This window comes from Lampetra planeri, chromosome 2, assembly GCF_965212315.1.
Source record: "Lampetra planeri chromosome 2, kcLamPlan1.2.h2, whole genome shotgun sequence".
NCBI lineage: Eukaryota > Metazoa > Chordata > Hyperoartia > Petromyzontiformes > Petromyzontidae > Lampetra > Lampetra planeri.
This window is the reverse complement of record NC_136108.1, coordinates 14,321,780-14,344,745: the sequence shown is the minus strand read 5'-3', so window position 1 is coordinate 14,344,745 and position 22,966 is coordinate 14,321,780. Positions and strand designations below refer to the sequence as shown.

The 22,966-nt window shown below is 43.2% G+C and overlaps 1 protein-coding gene across 1 annotated transcript in view; it reads left to right on the top strand.

The window, feature by feature from the left end:
* The first annotated feature begins 7,677 nt into the window (after positions 1-7,677).
* LOC144728639 (unconventional myosin-Ib-like) overlaps positions 7,678-22,966 on the top strand; it is a 79,107-nt gene continuing 63,818 nt past the window's right edge. The window contains exons 1-2 of the mRNA XM_078608208.1: positions 7,678-8,024; positions 21,401-21,550. Of these exons, the coding sequence (XP_078464334.1) occupies positions 21,422-21,550 (129 nt within the window). The 5' untranslated portion in view covers positions 7,678-8,024; positions 21,401-21,421. The remainder of the gene's footprint in view (positions 8,025-21,400; positions 21,551-22,966) is intronic.

Below are 22,966 nucleotides of genomic sequence, written 5' to 3'. Positions count from 1 at the left end.
CCAGTGATGTAAACAAATAAATAAGCCGATCTGAAAAGAGTAGCAGTCCTAACATGGTATCCTATCCTCGCAATACTGATCTGTGCCTTCTCGAGTTTGTCTTTTGAGCCGAACTAAATACTGTACATATACTTATAAGACGTATAAGCACTAAATTGCTGTGACTACAAGTGGGCTTATTTTTTTACACAATAGCTAAAAGGTTTGAAATTCTCCCCATGAGTGTTGTTTTAACATATTTATGGCGTGCAATAAAAACTGACAGCTTAGCAAAACAAGAAACTACATTCACGTACATTTGAATTGAAGGAAATATATGCATGCCTATATTTCTCATGACAAGCTCACAACCGGGAAACACCACAGACGTTGGAGAGCTCTAACAAACCAATCTGTCATTACAATTATTGTTCAAAGCCAACAGCAACCAACAGTAAATTCTTAATGAGGAGACACCTGCAGCAATTTTAGCGACTATTAGTATGATTGCAAAGGGCTGCTGTAGCACCAAGATAAGTAGTTGATTTTAGGCCATTGTGCATATAATTGTCCCCGGCAGGCCGGCACAAGTGTTCCCTCCCATGGGCAGCACAGCAAGTATTTCCTTTGCACGACAATGAACGTCGGGGATATTTGTGGATAATTTCAGCTGAGTGTTGTGCGTGCACATTTTATTCTGGGCAAGGCGCAGTCCAGTCACACCTCTTGATTGACCTCAAATATGGTTGTGTGGCAAGCAGTGGCTCAAACATACAGTCACACTAGTGGGTTAACATTACCAATGTACTGTATTGTGTAGGAGTAATAATTACAGCAGCTTTTAATACAATCTTAAGGTGCTTTACATCAATGACAATGGGGGAGGGAGGGGAGGGGTAAGAAGTGGCGAAGTTAAAATAGGAAAAGCCTTCAGTGTAGGGAATTGAACCGAACGTCTTGAGGAATCTTCACCTTGCTCCTCATGTATGCCTTGCTGAGGGCTGAACACATGACAGGCCACTTACTCTCGACTCGTAAAGCAAGCACGGTGAACTCGGGTGGATTTACGTTTGTAATGTGGAGTATGTCCTAAGGGGTTATTATTTGGCGAAATAGAGGGCCGAGTGTGCTCTATGACTGTGGATGAGGCTCTTATAATGAGCCTTTGAACAACTCTATCCCTATCTCCAATTCAAATCCTAGCTCTATTACCTGGACAAAAGCATCGACCCCCACTGTAAATGATTGCATATGGTAATGTATTGTGGCTAGGAGAGACATATAGTATCACAGTTTTGATAATTCATGTTGCAGTTTATTTATGGATGTATAAACCTTGATGAAGTAAATGACGAATGTAAGTAAAAAAATATAACCAAAAATGTGCTACATGTCGCTTATAAATTATAATTAAACGTTTATACATCATATGTAGCGAGTCAATGGATACATTTCTACTCACAGTATCACATTCAAACACGTCCTCACTTAAAATGAACTCAAACTTAACGATGTTTTACTTTACCAGGTAAGGCCTACTGAAATTTATTCCTCTTTTTCAGAAGCAGCCTGGCCACAAATGATCGCTCGACAAATTGGCTTATCAAGTGTAAATGTACATAGCAGCCAAACACTCTAAACGCAATACTCTAAACTTCATCTGACACTTATTGCAATCTTAAAATTATGGCGACGGTGAAATTGATGATGATAATAATATCAATAAAATAACTTACAGCATTCCATATCCACTGCTGAATGCGGTCCTCCGCATACTGCGTCGCCCAGGGGATTATTGTGTCCGTCCGTCCGTCGTGGATCCAAAAATGGGAGGGGTGGGGCTGGGTGGGGAGGGGCTGGGTGGGGAGGGTGGGGAGGGGCTGGGTGGGGAGGGTGGGGCTGAGTGCGTTCCGTCCTTTGGCTACCACTTCATCATTCTAGCAAAAAGTCCTGCCCACTATTCTTAACAGTCAAAGTTATATCTCTAATCTACGTGTTTCTCTTTCTGTCCGTATAGTTCCAAGCATGTACCTGTTTACACAAATCTATATATGTCAGCATGCATTTAAAGTTATGATTTAACGTACAAAAATACATTTTTGGCAGATGAATTGCCTATGCCAGTGATAATATTAAAATATGTATTTTATCCATGCCTTGGGTATTGCCGTCACTCTACCAGTAAACATATCATGGGAAATGCAACGAGTGGGTATATACATTCTATCAACGTTAATTGTGTAAACTTTACGCAATTAAACCGTGTCACCTGTTTAATAATATAAAATTATCAGTGATTGAGTTCATTACATCGATGCATCTCTCCACGAACCAACCTCACCTCACCCTTCATGAGCCTAAGTTTTTATTAATAAAAAAACAGGTTATGGATAGCTATGTTTAGTGACATTCAATTTAAACCTAGCTCTACGAACTGCACCTCCAACCATCATATTAAAGGTTAGCCATCATACTTGCGTGACGAGCATCACCAAGAAGCAGAGGCGTAGTTCTCATGTTTGGTGGCGTGTTCAGTTAATCCATTCCCACCGCACCCATCAATGACACGCCAGTCCCATCCTCTGTTGCTCGTCATAACTTAATAACTCCAAGGACAGCATCGCTCAACGTCAGTGTTTCTATAAGCAGTCAAGAAAATGCTGTTCCCCAACAAAACTAAGAAGTAACAATCTGCCCATCAGGAAATGAAATTCGTGGGTCCGACAGGCGTGTCCGGTATGCATGGCGGCGTCATGGTGGTGGTAAAACACAGCTCACCACTGGCAGGGCCTGCGGGCCCCAGATTATTCACTGCCCACGCTGTTTAACACGAGCATTTTTTGAATTTTCAGTGAGCCAAACCCACTCGCGCGGAGAACGTTTGAGGAACCAGCTAGGTTTGTGCGAGTGTTTATTCAAATGTATGAACCTTATTCATCAGGAATGTGTCATGTCAGTGGTGTCACCAACACCTTAAATGAAGATTTTACTTCATTATACACGGATATTTAAATAGGAAACTAAAATAGATTTGTTTTACGTGAGCTGTTTCGTCTCTGGAAAATTAGTCATTGTAAATGTCTAAATATATATTTAAATGGATGCGAGTTACTCAAATGCTTTTCTTGGTTAACAAGTTCTCGTGTTATCAACTCAGAATAGTAACTACCACATATCTTCCCACCATCTACCACAAATTATTCTAGATTTTATGTAAATATATTTGGATTAGACAATTGTATCAACATCATTTAATGCTGTAGAACAAGATTTCTAAAAAGAAACATTCCTTCATACCCCGCAACAATCCGGATGTTCATCTTTGCCAAGGTGCAGTTGAATTGTTATAACTTAATTAACACTTGCGGGAGTGGTGGTGCAGTGGTTAGCACACTGCAGTTTATAATTCAGAGCCCAGAGTCCGATTAGGGACTCTCTTCCTTTCGCAAATTGCTACGATAGTGTCCCACAAGGCTCCATCTTTAGCCCCCTGCTCTTCTCAATATAAATCTTCTCTCTTGGCAAAATTAACTCCAGTTTTAATGTCAACAATATTTTCACACTGGTAAACCCCAGCGTACACCACCATTTACTCCATGAATCCAACTTCACTGTCCTATCACAACCTTGCTTGATGCGGTATCATATTGTATCGGTTTTAACTTCCTGTAGCTAAAAGTTGCCAATACTGAATCATTCCTCATCATCATAAAGTCCACTCTATGTTCAGACTCTAGTTTGAGAACTCACCTCATGGACTATGACATTGCAATTGCGAAGAGCATGAAAAACCTTAGATGTGTCCTTAATCTTGAGCTCTCATTCTCTTCCCACATACTTCAACTCTGCAGGATCTTCATAATCAACGTTTTTGGGTTTAGATTGCGTTATTTATATAAATGTGTCGTAACCCTCCACCACCCGACACGGCCAATCAGTAAAAAATGTATCACGTTGACAAAAGACAAATAGTTCACTGCTTTAGCCCACCGGTGTGTTGAAGCCACAACATTTACAATTTGAGTACGACGTTTCGCTGGTAATTGCATCCAGCATCATCGGGCAATTCGCCAGAATGGTGAGGCTCTGCTGTGTCTCCCGTTCTTATATAGAGCAGCAGCAGGGTGACGTCATCATTAACTCATTAACTCATCAGGTGCAAAGATTCAAGGGGGGCGTGATTGTAATTATATACTAGATTAGTAATCAGGCTATTGTTACGATGCGAGTTGTAGATTAGTAATCATTTGGAATGTGTTTTATTGTGATTATGCTACATTAGTAATCAGTTAGTGTTTGTTTCCCTTATAAGGAATTGTAATGTATCTTATTTAATAATACGCTTCCAGGCCGCACTAAGCCTGTAGCTGTCTGAGCGATTAAAGTTATTTCTGTTTCTCTCAATTTCAATCGATTCTCTAATTAGTCTTTGCCAGTAGTAACTAGTTTTACACAACACTTCCACGTTGTCAAAATCAATTGAGTGTCCCTGTTGGCATGCATGTTCTGCCACTGCCGACAGTTGTGTTTGTGATAGTTTAATATTTCTCTGGTGTTCTTTTAGTCTTACACTAACGTTACGCCCTGTCTGTCCAATATAGCATCTGCCACATACACAATTAATCCGATATACACCCTCTGTTGATAATTTAGGTAATTCGTCTTTAGTGCACGTTACTAGTTGTTGAATTTTGTGTACTGTACCAAATCTTACTGTAATGTTTTGCTTTTGCAAAACACGGGCTAATTTGTCAGTTACTCCTGAGATAAATGGTATTTTTATTGTTTTAATAATCTGATCGCTTTCAGCAGTGTTGCTTTTCGATCGTGATTTGGCTTTTAGTGCTCTGTTAATTTGAGCATTATTGTAGCCATTCTGCAGGATCTCTCAAACCTAGAATTTCCTTACGCCAGGTGCCACTGAGACTTTCGTCCATGCCTTAATCACATCCTGGCTCAGCTTCTGCAACGCCCCTTGATGGCCTCCCAAAATCCCTCGTTGTGAAACTCAAGATGATCCAATATGCTGCTGCTCAACTTCTTACCGCATCTGTAAACAAGACAACTTAAACCGAATACTGCAATCCCTCCACTGGTTCTCAAGGCCATCCCCGAACAATTTTAATGTCGTTACCACTATCTTCAAAATCCTCCATGGACTCGCTGCTCCCTATCTCTACCTGTTCATCTCACTGTCGTCCCGTCCACTCTCCTGTCTCCTCTTCAGCAAGTGAAGCTTTCCAGTAAACCACACTTCGCTTAGTGGGAGGTCACTCATTCTCCTCTGCTGCCCCCCACCACCACACCATCCATCTATCCTGTTAACTCCCTGCCCCTGTTCAAGTCCAGGTTCAAGAGACTTATTTTTTTCCTCTACCAATGACTGACTGTCTTTCTACACGATAAAGATGCCCACTCTTTCTGTACAGCGTCATGAGTTGCAATCACATTTGTATAAATCCAGATTTCGTTGTGTAATTTTAAAAGTTATGTGTTACTCATTTGTTATGAATGTTCACATGGAGAATATTTGTAAATTAAAAAAGTAGAATGTCCCGCTATGATGACTTTGTATTTAACATTACAGTTACATCCAATTGTTGGCACTTAAAGGACAATCCACTGACCAAGTACACGTAATAACAGGATTTTTCTTACATCATGAAAATAATAAAAACCTTTTGTTTGAGACCATTTTCTCTTCCATCGAGACACAGTACTGAAGGTAGACGTAACTTTTTAAATCTGGTGATCTCATTGAGGCATCACATCTCGTTGAAGGGAGACCTGACAATATCTGTTCCTGCATCAGAGGTACTCTTTGCTAACATGAATTAGTATGACAGGTAAAACAGAAACTCATGAAGCCTAGTAAGTATAATGCGCACAAACAATGACCTTTATAACTAGGTGAGAGCCCATTGAGACCAGATGTCTTGTTTTCAAGGGAGACCCGTACATATGTCAAGGTCAAGCAGCCATCATGGCCGAAGCCATTGGTGCCACCTTACCGAGCCGTTCCTTCCTTTTGCTAGATTCCATAGTGCACAAAGTCGATACTCTGCCTTAAAGGCCTCCTGCCCTTACAGTATTCCACATCTGGCTTACGTCGTAACCTTGATTGCTGACCTTTGGGTGTCACTTCAATATCTGTCTTGTAACCTGCCCTCCCCCATTCTGCACGCTGGTCTCACCAATCACACCCGCCTTTTAAAATTATTTCCAACGAAGATTTAAGTAATAAACACATTCTGTCCATCTGTAACATGAGGTCACACTAACTCTCATAAAGATGATCCGATATAAATTACATTTAAGTTCAAGCGTAGTGTTGCTGATAGGAACTTACTCCATTTAAAGCTAAACGAATTGATCAAAGGGTTGCCCAAAAATAATCTCAGACGATCGTTATCACCTGGCTCAGAAGATGATCCGATATGAATTAAATTTAAGTTCAAGCGAAAAGTAGAGTTGCTCATAGGAACTTACTCCATTTAAAACTGAACGAATTCATCAAAGGTTTGCCCCAAAATAATCCATAGACGATCGTTGTCATCTGGCTCAGAAGATAACGCAATGTATCATCAGCATTAGCCTTCATCACTGCTTGGGCGAAGGCCTCACCAAGCCACCACACATCCGAACCAAGAAGATGAATCCCTGCAGTCACGAAAGCTTTAAATCGAAATTTAATCCTTCAAGTACCTGAACGCGAGCTCCATCTCCATGCTGGACGCCCCCTCCCTTGGAAGCCACTCGGTGTTTATTCTCATCCCTTCTGCCCAAGCCCACTTACTTTTATTAACAGTCAGGATTATGGATTTAAATTGCTTATGTTCTCTAATCCATGCGTTCCTATTCCTGTCTCTCATTGTAATTCCACAGGCGAACCTGTCCTTACTGCTTTGCACCCTTTTGAGTTTGCATTGCATTTCCTTTTTTAATGACAATGTTTGAAATCTATATGTATGTATGTTAAACTTCTTCCGCACCGTACATAGCCAACCGCCCTAGTTGGAGGTGCGGAAACCTATAACGTATACGTTGCAGCAAGTAGCATGCAGTAATTAAACAAAATGATTTGTAACTTCGGACAAACGCTTGTTGGAAAGTGTAATAGAACCCATTCGTGTGCATTATTTTCTGTACTCCTTTTGATTACATTGACAGCACCTTCTTGCCACGGTCTATTCTGAACTTTCCAAGTTGCTTACCCTACACTTCTATAGATTATTCTAAAGGCCAGGGAGGGGCCAGTAGCATAACATGACTTAAGTTACGTTCCCTTTAGCTCATTCCCATTTAAATCTCTGTACATTAAGGCAAATAATTTGTTAATGCTACGTTGGTAGCGGTGCTCAGGCACAAGAAGAGCCAATTGCCCGAAACGCCACCAATTATGTATATTTTTATTTTATAACAGTGTGTGTTGTTGACGAGTGTACGTCGTTGTTGTAAATCGAGGCAGATTTTCACCGAAGGCGTTTTACATAACCAGCCATCGCAGTACACATGTCTGGTGCCTGTTAAATTGCAAACAGGCAACCAAAAGGTGACTTGAGTGCAAATCATGAGTTGACGTTCGGGGCGTGGTGCCAGAAAACAGCAGCAGCGGCGGCGTTGTTGAAGCAGCCTCCACGCCCCGATGTCAAGGTTCCGCCCCGTCCCAGTGAGAGCGAGGAGGAGGAGGGCGTGGGGGGGGTGCTCTCGGCGACTGTGTGAGTCGACTCGAGCGCGCGCGGTTGTCTGCTCGCTGTTCGCTGCCCCCCGTCTCGCGTGCCCCTCGCGCGCCTCGTCCGCTGCCCGTGCGTTGTCTGTGGACGCTCGCCTCCTGCGCCACCCCCGTGCCACGCCAGGGGATTATGGAGCGCGCGTGACCATGTCCTCTTGTCACGCTGCTCCTGCCGCGGTGTCGAGGCTGACCGCTCTGGGCTGAACAGCTGAGTTCCATCCCAGCGCCGGGTCCTTCTCCACCCAACCCCAACGCATCCTTCTCTTACATCCCACCGGCTGGCTGCAAATATCCCTTACCCGCTCCACGTACGGTGAGTGCGATTGAGCGTGTGCGCGTGTAAATGAGTGTTCGTGTGTGAATCCTGTGTATGACAGTGAGTGCGATGCAGATTATGTGTGTGTACATGAGTGTGTGTGATTGCGCGTATCTGAATGAGTGTGTTAGTGTGTGTGATCGAGTGATAAGACTGTGCATGAGTGTTTGTGTGTGTGAATGAGTGCGTTAGTGTGTGTGTGATTGCGTGATATAGTATGAGTGTGTGTGTAAATGAGTGTGCGAGTGAGTGAGTGTGAGTGTGTGTGAGTCTGTGAATGTCTCATTCATTGTGTCGATGTGTCAGTCTAGTTAGTGTGTGTGTGACTGGAGTATGTGAGAGTGTGTGTCATTGAGTCTGTTAATGTCTCATTCATTGTGTCTATGTGTCAGTCTAGTTAGTGTGTGTGTGGCTGGAGTGTGTGTCAGTGCGAGTGTGTGTTATTGAGCGTCAGTGTGTGTGCATCTCAGTCAGTCAACCCGTGGCACCTGACGTCTGTTCCGTGACCTCCTGCCAGCGGAGCCTTCGACACTTCGCGTGGCCTCAAAGTGCACCTAGCCTGGCACAAGCGCCTGTGGTAACGTCACTTTGTGGCGAACCGCGGTTGTTGTTGTTTGCGTCAAAGTGTCAGTGCGGGTGTGATTGAGTGTGTTAGTCTATGTGCGAGTGTGCAATATTTAATGTCAGTCGCGTCTAATTAAGCGGTGGTGCAGTGATTAGCACAATGCACCACGAACTCGACCCCACCCGAGTTCGATTCCTGGAATGACATTCGCGTTAAGTGTTCTTGAATTTGTCCTCAGCCTCCCCGAGGTGGACTCAGCCTTCAATGAGTAATTGTACATACATGTCAGCACTGGGGAGACAAAGGCGGTCGGGGGTGGTTTAGTCACACAAACCCCTCCTGTGGCCCGAAGTCTAGAACTTATTGATTTGAATCAACTATTGTAACCGTGCTGTCTAAACTATAGTATCTTCTCTGGTAGTGCGTTGTCTTTGAACTGTGCGCCTTTTGGCGTCATCTGGTCGAACACCATATGAGACTAGGCTCCAAAGAAAGCTGTCTCTGGTGTGGACCAATCAGTTTCAAAGACAATGCATAAATTATCAGAGTATTGTTTTTTGTTTGCATTTGACTGCAAGTATTGTGGTTAATGTAAGCATGATTCCTTGCAAAAGGTGTCAGTTTTGTTGCCAGAAAAAAGGGGAAAACCCCTATTAGTATATAGTATCTTTCTTGTAGTGTACGTCTTGTGTGTATAATGAATGGCCAGAGTAATGTGGAATTTCCACGACTGGAGGGATACTTTTCCCTGTAGGTTGTATGTACATACGCTATATCCCATACCGTCCTGTACATATGTAATTTTTGAATAATGTATGTGACAAAAGTAGCATAGGTGTACAGTTATACTGTATGTGTACGGGTGTAGGTATCGGTGTCCAGGTCTACCTGTGTGTACACGTGTACAGGTGTGCCTGTGTTGGTGCATGTATACCTATGGGTGTAGAGGTGTGCCAGGCATGCGCTCACCGTCACACTTCCGAAACTGTATACGCACCGACTTGGCTCAATATAGCCTGCACAGGTGTATCATCGCACACTCATTTACCTTCAAACACAAACAGGAAACTTTTGTGATGGATGCACAAGTGCACAACATTACACGTAGCAGAATCTCTCTCTACGTGTATCAACTGTAAGGTATTCATGACGTACACATATTGCTAAAGTGGGCATTGGCAAACAGATGACATCGCGTCTGCCACTTGAAGGGTCTAATTAGTAGGTGACTGGAGTGTGTGTCTATTATGTGGTCTTCGTGGTGTCATCGGTGACCCTTGTGGAAAAGAAGTGGGTGAGGTTCGTGCTATAGTAAAAAGTAAATGGTTGGCACATCTGGCCACCGTTAGTGGTATGTCAAGTATTGCGGTGTTCACAGTCACCCATACATTTCGTATGCAAGACCATTTCTATGTATTTTTTCCCCGGTACGTCCTTGAGTGTGGGAAAATGTTAGTGCGAGTTTGCTGTTTGTGATCACTGTGCTGAATTACAGTGCTGGTGAGCAGCCAGCCCCCTGGGTTAGCGTGCACGGTTACACCGACGCTGCCCAGAGAAGTGCACGCGATTAATACTGCATGGGGGACCCGCTACCTTCCGATTAAATTAGGGGCCGTCCATAAATGACGTCACGCGCTTCGAATCGCTTTAAACTATTGTCATTGTAGTGCGTATTTAATGTGGCGCTGCACTCTGATGTTGTAGGAGAAAACATTTATTTCAAGTCTATTTAATTCAGTAGAACGTGTTGTCTATATTTATTTAAAGTTGCGCATTTTGATGTGACGTCACATTTCTCAACCCCCCCCCCCTCGTCACACATCGTCACAAATGTCTGACCCCCCCCCCTAGGTGCGTGACGTCATTTATGGACGGCCCCTTAATCAATTTTTTTAATTGACACGTAATGTATCGCTTCATTGCTCAGTCATACTGTATTCGCGTTTTTGGCACACGGAAACAGCGTCAACTTGGGCATTAGTACATTGATTAATAAAAGAGGTGGAGTTAACACGTTTTTTTTGTGAAATGTGGGGGCCATAAAGGTGTGCAATGCGTCATAAACATGCATCATCATTATCATCTCCATCTATCCACTGCATCATACGCTTGAAAACGAATGCACAGGAAAAGTCAATTTCATCAAGTTAACAATACAGAATACTTTGAACAATATTAATGTATTTTATTATTGCTACGAGGTTGTATGTGTATGAGATGCTCGTAGTGTGTGTGTGTGGGATGGGAGTATCACTCTTGAGATATTTGTGTTTAACACATTTGCCCCTGAGATGGCATATTTCAAGGGTTGGAAGAGTACAATTGTACCTCTGCCAAGTAAAGTTATTATCAGAGGGGTTGTTATCAGAATTCAGCATCGGGTGTAAAGCGTGCATTGAAGACCCTGTGATGCCACTGCCAACATGAAAACAGAAATCATCCATAGTGCTCTCCCGAGCATATACAGCCCACCAATACTACAGAAAGTATGTACAGTACCCTTCGTGTATGGTTACCCCGCTAGCGGGTGGAGTCATACGATTAGGTGGGTGACTCACATTGGCCCAGTTATTAAGGAAATTGATCTCAAGATAGGTTAACCCAAAGCCAATAGATAATATGTACTATGGTCATTATTAACAGATTTCCTTCACAGCTTGGTGTTGTCTTTGAGCGCGACATGTATCAGTTAAGCTGGTGAAAGAGATTGTAGTTGGCTGCAGTCTTTACAAATAAGCTCCAAGTGACCCTACCTAAATTACTGTTAGACTTCACGGTAAGATCCATTACATTTTAACGTTACGTGTGGTTAATAGACTTTGCAAAACAATAAATACTCTCTAGCAAGAGGCCATGTGAACGAACACGCGTGCAGAGAGCGCTGATTAGTATCGATTTCATCGCAAGATGACAAGGCACCCATATTTGGCTCCGTCTTTTTGGCATCTTCTCGTGGAAATCTAGAAAATGCCAGCACGCTGGGGCCGCCAACAATCCCCCAAGGTGGCCTCTGCCCAAAACATTTTGTACCGCCACTGTGCATTACCTGACACTACAGTATTAAACGTGCTAAGCAGTTACTATACAAATATAGTTTATTTATTTTCAAAAACATTGTTTTGAAATGCTGCGCTATGGTAGAACGGGTATTACAGCCCTCTGAGTAGCAACATTTCAGATACACATTGCTCGTTTTGCCTGTGACATGGCCAAATTGCTTTTAGCCAGTAAAATAGTTTGGTCCAAGAGTTTCGACATACACAGGGATGTATTTAGTCAAAGCACAGGAAGTGAAATGGAATCTTTAGCTTTTTATTATTTGTGTAATGGTGCTACTCCTTCAAGTCTTGGCAGGAATTTCTCACAGGCTTGTGTGTTTGACAGCTTGTTGTTGGAGTTTCTTGCGTCTACCCGCCTGAGTTACTTTGCAAGGCAAAGTAATAGTTGCAGGAAGTATGATAATGACATGTGGCTTGGAGTGCTTTACTCTTGTGCTCTGAGCTAGAATGCGGAATTTGGTCGGCAGGAACACATCCTCAAGAGCAGTTCACTGATTGTGGTGTACTTCTGCTGCTATTCATTCTGTGATGACACCACAAGTGGCCCTACGCAGCGCTAATTTAGTTCGATTTAGTGACTAAAATATTCGTAAACAACAATTTTTTTCATGTGTTAGTAAATAATGGCTACGTGTGGACGAAAATCATAAAGAGTGACAATATGACTATCACCACCCACAAAAGACCAACGCAAGAATGACTAAGATGAAAAGAAACCAACTATCGTGAATGAAGACGTACAATAAATACATTTTAATAACGTCATTAAAGACTGCAGTGCACATGTACTGTATATAATAATAGTTGTTGAGTCTCCTGATTGGCTGACCAGTAATATTGGGGTAGCGAGGGAGGGTACATTGCATGCTCTTCACACCAATGTTTAACAGCTACAATTTCTTACCGCTCGAGTTGACAAGACTATGCGAAAGACCGCATGAAATCAACAGCCCAAGTAAGACTTGTCTAAAATTTCACAGGCCATCGTTGACCAGCCTAAGGCTGGCGAAAATAAAAATGCTGACTTAATTCAGGCTGGCCCCGTAGATGCTCAAGCAGGTTAATGCTGGTGTAATGCCATCATGATGGAGCCTTGCCGTGATGTCCAGCCACTGATGACCATACCTTCTTTCTAGGGTCACTCGTCTTATTGATTTGTTAATGGTGTTAATGGTGTCGGTTCTTTGTGTATGTATGTTGAACTTCTTTCGCACCGTACATAATCAACCATGCTCATCAAAGGTGCTGAGTTCTCCAGTGTGGATCTGGGCTCGGCACTCTTCAAATAACATTAATTTGGATTGTATGAACTTTGTAAGTGAACTGTCAGTAGCGTTGTAATTATGCATCTATTGATCAATTTATTTTGACTCTTAAGGCTCGGGATATATGCACGACTTTTGTTTTATGTAATGAGTTCATGTGATCCCTTCATGTGCTTACATGGAACAATTTATTTACATCAATTCACCATACGCATATTTCGCCTGTGGATTTTACTCAGACGCCTGAGCAAAAATTGGGTAAATGTTCCATCCTGAAATTGTGCAATGAGCACATGCATTGTTCAGAGGGAAAACTCATTCTGCTGCGGCCTGCTCCCATACAAAGACAAAGATCCCTCGTACAACCTAAACAGACCTTGGGGCAAGTGCTGTTAGCGATCTCCCATACATTCACTCATTCAGTCACGCACATACATGTGGACTTCATTTAAAATAATTCCTCCCACACATCTGCATGCACATCCAGAGATGTGTGTGGCTTCAGCTATACCTAATGAAACACATCTTTGTAATGACACACAAGGGTGGTCAAAACAAACGCCGTTGTGAACGGAATATCAAATGTAAGCAGTGTCAAACGCAACACAATTAAAAAATATATAATTCCTGAGATATTAATACCTTCATATGATTAATATGTAATCATGGCTAAAGCTGGGATTTCAAAATAAGCCTGCATTGGGGTTGGTTTGACCTTTATTTGAAACATTTAACTTTTTAAATAATTCCTCACTTCATGTGCTAGAGGGGGCACACACATACGCGCGCACGCACACATTCACGCGCTCACACGCATGCACACATTGCTGCTGCTTGTTTAGAACCATAAATTGCTTTTGCGTGAAGATCAAGTGACCTGGCATCTTGCCCGGCGTCGCCCGGGTGTGCTCACCAGCTTCAATGTGGACGCTGTCTGTGCATAATAATTACTTACCTGTGAGGCTACTGCCGCCACCAGCCAAGCTTGCCTGCTGGCGGTGAGCGTGTTTGAGATGCTTGCTTGGAGCCAGAGCAGCTTGGCGATCGGCCCACACCACGCCCGTGTCGCGGAAGCGAGTGCTGCATAACAGCAGATGTAATTGTGAGATGCGCATTTCGGTATGTGACACTGGGCGCTTTGAGAAGAAAGCTTCTCGTGATGATTCAGTGCTGAAGGAATCTCACGCTTGATCTGTGCTGCATTATATGGGAAAAAACACGTTTTAATATGTCTGCTTGAAACGTAGTATATATTAGAAAACGACTGAGAAATGTGGTATTGGTCAAACTATAAATTATCATATTTTTCGATTTAAAGCTTTCGTGACTGCAGGGATTCATCTTCTTGGTTCTTTCGGTAAAGTCACGTAGAAGGGAAGTAATAAAATAATAAAAATAAAACATAATAAAATAAAATAATTCTCACGACGTTTCGGCTACAACGCAAGCAGCCATCTTCACCTGAAGACGGCTGCTTGTATCATATTTTTGTTGGTCATAACAAAGGAAAAGAGAGTAAAACGGACTCTAAACCAAACAACAAAACCTTAATAATGCTTCCAAATTAATCGTTTCTCTTAATTTTTTATTCTCATTTAAAAAAAAAATTGTCATTGCCTTTTTCTAAAACGTTATCCTGATGGTGCTATTGACATCGTACGATGATAAGAAGAAGAATTCATTCAGAGCTCGTGAAGAGCTGTCCACCATGCCCTTGTGTTGGAGAAGAGTGAATGAGAATCACAGAGCTGCTTCTCCCGTCACTTTAAATGACTTCTTATACGGTGCACAAACCAGGAGTCAACACTCTCCCACCTGCCACGCTGAACAGACGCATGTTTAATTCTAGATTTGAAGTTTTCGTGACTGCAATGATCCATACTCTTTGGTTCTGTCGGTAAAGTCACGTAGATGAAAAAAAAAAATTTAGTTATTTTCATTTTATTCTTCTTTTTTTCATCTACGTGACTTTACCGAAAGATACATGTTTGGCACTTGCCAGTCAAACCAAGACAGCGTTTTAGGTCTCACGGCTGGAATGTTGCCATATTGAGTGTGAAACCAAACATGATGCGATTTTTTGTTAATGCAGTAATTGGTGACGAGGCTGAGACCATCAACTCACGATACTTGAGCACGTGGTTTATTCATGAAGGGTTGTCCAAATTCAAATCTACGTCCGTATTCTGAACTGGCCACCTGCAGTTGGACCATTAAATATTTTTTCAGCTAATATGAGATATTGACTCTATGTTTAAACCTTTAATCTCAGTTGTTTCATAATAAAGTTTATAACATTGTCAAATATTGCAACATTTTTATTGAGGAAACAAAACAAGTTTAACGTTTTTATATTTTGGGATTAGTATTACATTTATTTCCTTGTTTTGACTGACACAAAAAATACCCTAATATGTGTTTTGACCAATAACACATTCCTCAGCCTTGCACGCCACACAGTTCAGCATTGCCACATAACAACCAACACCTGGACCCAATAACACCAACAAACCCCGCGATGATGTTAAATGCATATCGAGGGGCCATTTGCTCATTGCTGGAATGTGGCTGTTGTGTTTCCTACAGTTGCATGGTTTTGTTTATTCCAATTAACTTATTATTTGGTTCTTTCGGTTAAGTCACGTCTAAAGATAAAATAATAAATTAAATTAAATAATAGAATACGACGTTTCGATTGCAACACAAGCAATCATCATCAGGTATAATGAAATAGCGACATAAAATCTAACCAGAAAACTATAGACAGACATATTAGCAGACAGATATCACCAAGATACATAGCGAGAGCAACACAGGTAACAGAGAGGGGTGATCGTCTTTGTGGGGTGGCCTTACATAGACAGAGGGGGGGCGGAGGCAGAGAGAGGGAGGGGGGTTAAAGAAAAAATTAGCATATCAATGAGTGGTCAACAGACGTGGTGCTGCAAGTACGATGAAACGGCAAGCAAGCCTGAAAATCAGGAGAAGGACACACTAAAATTAAATAACCTAGTAAAATATCGAAATGTAATGTAATACAACACAGAGGGTCGGTCAACACACAATTAACGCATAGCCTGGTTGATTGTGTGTTGACCGACCCTCTGTGTTGTATTACATTACATTTCGATATTTTACTAGGTTATTTAATTTTAGTGTGTCCTTCTCCTGATTTTCAGGCTTGCTTGCCGTGTCATCGTACTTGCAGCACCACGTCTGTTGACCACTCATTGATATGCTCATTTTTTCTCTAACCCCCCTCCCTCTCTCTGCCTCCGCCCCCCCCTCTGTCTATTTAAGGCCACCCCACAGAGACGATCACCCCTCTCTGTTACCTGTGTTGCTCTCGCTATGTATCTTGGTGATATCTGTCTGCTAATATGTCTGTCTATAGTTTTCTGGTTAGATTTTATGTCGCTATTTCATTATACCTGATGATGATTGCTTGTGTTGCAATCGAAACGTCGTATTCTATTATTTAATTTAATTTATTATTTTATCTTTAGACGTGACTTAACCGAAAGAACCAAATAATAATTCCTGCAGTCACGAAAGTTCTAAAATTAAGATTGATCCAATTAACTTATTGTAATTGAAACTGTGAACAAGTAATGATGCATTAGTGCACTGATATGCATGTACATCTTTTTGTCAATCCACTGCTGGATGAGGGCCTCCTCATATCATGTAAGTTATGGGTTTATTTTTACCATACTTCACCATGCCGATTAGTACAGGTTGGTGAACGTGGGAAGCACTAATGTGGTACTACAGAAATACAGTACAATAATATTTCTGAATTTTATCCCTGTGCGGCCCACAGCATAGGGCCACATCCTTTAACACCTGTTATGCACAGTTGTCATCCACCCAAGCAAGCACTATCAAGGCTCAACCCTGTTTAGCTTCTGAGGTCTGTGCAGATGGGATGGGATGCATTCCAGATCACTAGGTCATTGGCAACAAATAGTGTGGGCCATGAAATATAGTCAGAACCAAGAATCCTAGGGCCAACACTTCTGTGGTCCTGTATTTGGGAAGTTTGAAGAAAATAGTGCTGAAGCTTTGCTTTTCTAATATTGATATAATTTGGGGAAGGAAACCTGGTGTCAGGAGTCAGAGCTACTCACTTCAACCCACAATGGGGGGTGGGGGGAGGGGATTGAGAAGCGCGCCATCTTTAATTTTCATCTCCCCAGCTCATTCTCCAGATGCTGGCGCAAGTTTTAAACACCAATGGACATGGCACGAAAGTTCTAAAAACACATTCCTGCGGAGGGAGCTGGTAGGAACGTTGGGTTGCTCGGTCAATGGCCAGAGTCAATGCAAATATGCCCGACTGTGAGGGCAGGCACAAGCCGGCATGAGTAGGTTAAACGTTGAGTTTTATAAGGGCACCACGGGGTGACCAGCCCCTCCCCACCCAGCCCCACCCAGCCCCACCCTCCCCACCCAGCCCCTCCCCACCCTCCCCACCCAGCCCCTCCCCACCCTCCCCACCCAGCCCCTCCCCACCCTCCCCTCCCCACCCAGCCCCTCCCTGCACGACGGACGGACGGACACAATAAACCCCTGTGGGCTGGTGTAACCAGGAGGTTCCTACCAGTATAATGTTTGAAAACATGTCATCCGCTGTGCTTTTATATTTTTCATTGTTCACACACGAGCCCCACTATGTTCTGTCCAAGTGTTTCCTCGCCTGCTCCTTAGAGCTGTCGCCAAAAAAGGTGAGTTGAGAAAAATGTGCACCGGAGAACAAATGTGTACTTAAGCATCAGCAGCTTTACAGGGCGTCTCGGTATATATATATTTTTTTTTTGAGACCAGCAAAGCATTCATATGTTTTCAAAATAGTTTTTGCCAGGCTTCAACATGGGTGTCAATGGAACCCGTAACGCAGAGAAAACGATACCTTTTCAAAGTAAAGTTGTTTGAGAGGGCAGTGCTACCACCTGCCTCAGGTGATTATGAATCACTTGTGACAGAGAACATTGTCTTTGAATTGATTGTCAAAAATGCACGAAGATCTGTGGTTGCACATAGCTTGATGCAATTACAGATTTGCCCTGGTAATGGCTGTGTGCCTTTAATATGATATCTACCATACAGTATATTGCTTGTTATACTTAACCTTTTGGGATAGTTTAGAATTACAACTGTGTAAATACGAAAGAACAAGAATCCTTAAAAGGCAACATATTTGCTATCAGCTGTCTTGCAAATATGAGAAGTGTCATATGTATGTCGCTTACCATTCTGTTGGAAAAGCAGTCAAAAAATGTGGATGACAGGGTTTATTTTATTGTCTGTGTGACAGTTGCAGGGATATCCCACGGTGCCCAGGTCTCTCGCTGACATATGTCACCAGAAGCACACAGTCCCATAGCCCACGAATGGAAGTGCCCACACTTTACCCCACCAGTGTCGGAGGGCCACGCCAACCAAGCACCATTCGTGCTGCCAACACTCCCCAGGGATCAGTAAGAGCAACCTCTTGTTGGCCACACGTGCGAGTTGGCTCACTGTAGTCATCATCCCATGCTGGTGGTACACTTGCAGGGTGCATGCGGTGTTCAAATCTGGCGTGTGTGTGTGTCTGGCTCACCTTCATGAGCAGTAGGGGGGTGACATATTGCAATCAGTGGAACTTGTAGAATGTAAATCAGAGAGGCTGTAAGCCATGTTGAAACACTGTTATGTAACTCGTTGTTCAAGCTTCAATGCAGAGAGAATGTTATTAACGTTGTACGGTGTGTCTGATGGGCATTGCAAGGGGGAATGTTTGAAAATAAAGCAGTTATTTTGACACGTGTGGGTTATTAATCACACTGCTCATACCTTGTGAGGGTGAACTATTTTGTACACGTGAGGTCCAGGGCCTGCTTACACATCATTCATTAACATATAACAAAAATATATATCACACACTGTGACTTACTTAGCTGCAGATTAGTGGCCATCAGCATACAGATATGAACTTGTTGCGTTCAATCCAATTGACTATTAATATTCATCGATTCACTGCATCAGCATGGTTGGCTACGTAAGGTGCGAAAGAAGTTCAACATACATACATACACACGCATGACATTAAAGGTAATCCTCTGAAAATAAGAAAAAAGCTTAAATTAGTTTTGACAATGCAATGTTGACGAATATCAATTGTGTGTGGGGGGGGGGGGGCCTGTGGGCATGCTGTATTGAGCATCCTGTGTGAGCATGGTGTGTCCTGTGAGCATTGTGTATGAGCATGGTGTGTCCTGCGAGCATGCCGTGTCTGCGGGTTGACAGCCTTGGTGGCGTTGGCTGTCTCCCCTCACCCCGAAGTTGTTTGGTCTCCCTTGTCCGTCAGCCGTGGTATTGTTTCACCTGCTCGTCAGAGGTGTGGCCAAATGTCCCCTCGACCCGGGGACAGCTGGGTGGAGTCTCAGCTGCTTTTTCTTCTCTTATTTTGTTTCCTGCCACTTTGTGTGGCGTGCCCACTCGAGCATCCGGTCTCAGACCACCTAACGATCCGGGAGGTGACACAAGCCTGCAAGACATGCCTCTCGTTACGAATAAAACAATGGCTTCATGTTTGGCGCCCCTTTGATATTGCAGTAATTTTGCTGTCCCTGTTTGCTCGTGTCAGAGCAATCACCTCTTCGATGAAATGGGCTGCAAAAAAAAAACAATGTATAATTTGTACAATTCCATGGGGAAACTTTGAATTGAATTCAGTGTTCGGTTGCGTTCATGATCATTGCTGCTTAGGACAGCACGAGGTGAATGTAATGATGACTACTCTTCATTCATTGGCCATTCCAGGATGTCAGATGTAATGGAAACTAAGTACTGCCGTGAAGAATAAATGCTAATCTGTTGATCCTCTTAAAATTGTGACACTAAAAGGCCACAGAGTGCTTGCTGTTTGAAGTTGTTTAACTTGGATCCCGCAAATGTCTAAATCCTATCAACAAATGTTATCGTCCTATAGCGAGTTTCATTGAGACCCATTTGTCAATAAACACTATTTTCTATAGGTGTAGAATCTTGCACATGAACGTGCATTCTACAGATGTATGCATCAAGGGACTGATTATGACGATGCACGGTATAGAGGGCAGCTTATTAGCACATGCAAGGTGGCAAGCAGGAATTGTTTGTCTGTTATATGTGGATCACAGCCAGGCTGTCTGCGTGCAATCACGCAGTCACTCAAAAACCACACGCGCAGCCTTCCACGAAATGTGTCTGCTATTGATTTTCCTTACAAAGAACCCGAGGCACGTGGGTCTGGTTTTTTTTTGGTCTCCTTATATCTCGTCCTGGTCCCAACCGCTTAGGCGCTGGTCCCTCTCGCAAGCATTTTATCCACAACTGCCGCCACTCGACTGCTCGCGCACGCTGTGAGCGGTTTTTAATGCCGACCCCGCTTGTTTGTGGCAGTGGCGTTGCCCCTGGCGTGGCCGTTCCCTGGCAGCCTTTGTGGCTAAGCGATGACACGTGACAGCTGCTCGCTCGTGAAGAACTCCGGTGGCCCGTGGCCATGAACCAGAATCAGCCGGGCCTTTGTCCAGGACTCATCTTGTGGCCCTACTTTGAAGTAAACAGCATTTGGCAAATACGTGAAGACATCCGTAGCCGGCTGTGCCAATGGCGCAACACTCGTCGTGCTGCGATAATAACGTTGCTGTGAGCCTCGTAATTATTTGTATATGTTTGCGGTGATGCTGACAAAAGGTCTTGCAGCAGTCGGTGGCCATGTGTCCGCGTACGTTCGGGTTAACGAGGTCTGGGAATTGTTACCGCGCCACCATTCAAATGTGTGGCCAATTTAGCAGGGAGACATCTGCTCTTGGACGTAGTGTACAGTATTTCAGAAGAACTTAGCTCGAACTGCATTGTGAAGCCCTCTTAATTATTTAGGCTCATCCAATAAAAGCTTTTGTGAGAAACGGTGGCACGTGTGTGTAAACAGCAGGAAAAAAAACCCACACGCACATGCATTTTTCATCAGATAAAAGTGATAAGAATTTTAGCATGAGCTGCAAGCTCTATTTTTTTAGGACATCAAACAAAATGTTGTTATGCACCTGCTGTCTCACCAAAGTTCAGACGGGAATTATGTAACGGAGGCGTTGGAAGCACGGTTTGGGACTCAATCAAATCAAACACCGAGGCATCGTGAAGCAACGCGATTAGCTCATATCTATTAGAGTTTGTTCTCCGTGCATCTGAATTTATTAAAACCCTGCATGATCACAAAACACGCACAAACACATGCCGGCCCACGTGCTAGCATCCTCCTAACAGCAGCCTCATGTCAGTTGAATGATCTGGCTTTGTCATTGACGATACTGATTATGAACGGGTACAAATTAGGGACAAGGCGATTGTAGCAAGCTTTACTATGATGGTGACGACTACCCCTACAGAATAAACGTAAGTTTGTGCTGAGGATGGCGGTGATGGTGAGGGCTGTGTCGTGTGGTGTGCCGGCAGAGTGACAACGCACGCAGCACCATGGAGAAGGTGAGCACCTCATTCCTGGACGACATGGTGGGCGTCGGGGACATGGTCCTGCTAGACCCCCTCACCGAGGACTCCTTCATTGAGAACCTGCGCAAGCGATTCCAGCACAACCAAGTCTACGTGAGTCTCACTGCCCATGTCACGCCGCATCCTGTCAGGTCACACCGCCACCGCCGCCATAAACTCTGCCCCACCACACCATACGCAGCCTTAACACGGGCCCACCGCACCACACCCACCATTAACACTGCTGCACCTCCCCACAGTATAGATTAACATGTATGCATGTTCCTAGTCATACATTCATTGATCCAGATGCACTTTTATGCTAAAAAACATACGTCTAACCAGGTCTCAGAATGTCAGTGACAATTGGTGCAATGATTTGTATATCACATGCTAACATATCACGAGGCAAATAAAAACAACGAAACAGACACAGGGCCGAATGTACAATGCAGACACTCTCGATAGTAGAAGACAACAAAAACATATTTTTTTGTTCAAATAATGGCACGGACTTGTGACAATTTCCTGAATTGCCACAGAACATTCAACCACGTGATCACATCACCTCAACCAGTGCTCCACAGGAGGACCCGTGTGGAACTGCTATTGTAGGTTCAATGCTTGTACTTCATTAAAAACATAATCTATGAATTCAATAGTCTTTAAATTAAATGTTCTTTACATGTCTGGTACTATTTTGTCTGGAACAATATGACACGCTATGACCAAAAAATACATATATAACCTTTCCTCGTGTTTACAATGTGACCTTACCATGGCTGTGCATTGTATTAGGGAAAGGAACGTAAATTACTCGAGTAAAAAAACCTCATAATGTTCTGACAGTTATTCAATAAAAGCTACACAGTCGGCACAGTGTAGAGCAGTGGCATTTCTCACAAAATAAAGCTCAAAAGGCCATGGCAGGAAGAGCGAGTCGCCCCCCTGTTTGTTCTGGCGTGGTCGCTCCCATGGGCAGCTGTGCAGCTGAAGGGGCAGCCGTGCAGCTCGTAAAAGAATCCTCCTGCGGGAGCGAGCGATTAAACCGCAGCACTTGTTCTGAGTCCACATGGAAAAGTGGGGAATTGTAGCAATGACGCCTTGTGGCAGCCACGGTGGGGTGACCACTTATTTTATAGGTGGAATTATTAATTATTTTGTTTGCTTCACCGTGCCTCATCGCAGGCTAATTGCCGTCATGTTTGAATCCACAACCGCCGAAACACATTTTGTGGATGCACATGCTTTGATATCTTGATGTAATTTACACATGCCTCGAGCTTAACAATAATATACATTTTCACATTTATTTGTCCAGCGTGATATTTCAGAGGCAATGTAACGTGACAATTTGCATATTCTTGGTTCTTTCGGTAAAGTCATGTAGATAGAAAAAAAAAAATTAAATAAAATAATTTAAAAATAAAAGCAAAAAACCACGACGTTTCGATCGCAACACAAGCGGTCTTCATCAGGCGTGTTTGTCCAGATTAAGTTGCTCAAACTCGTCTTTGTTCAAGTTTTAGC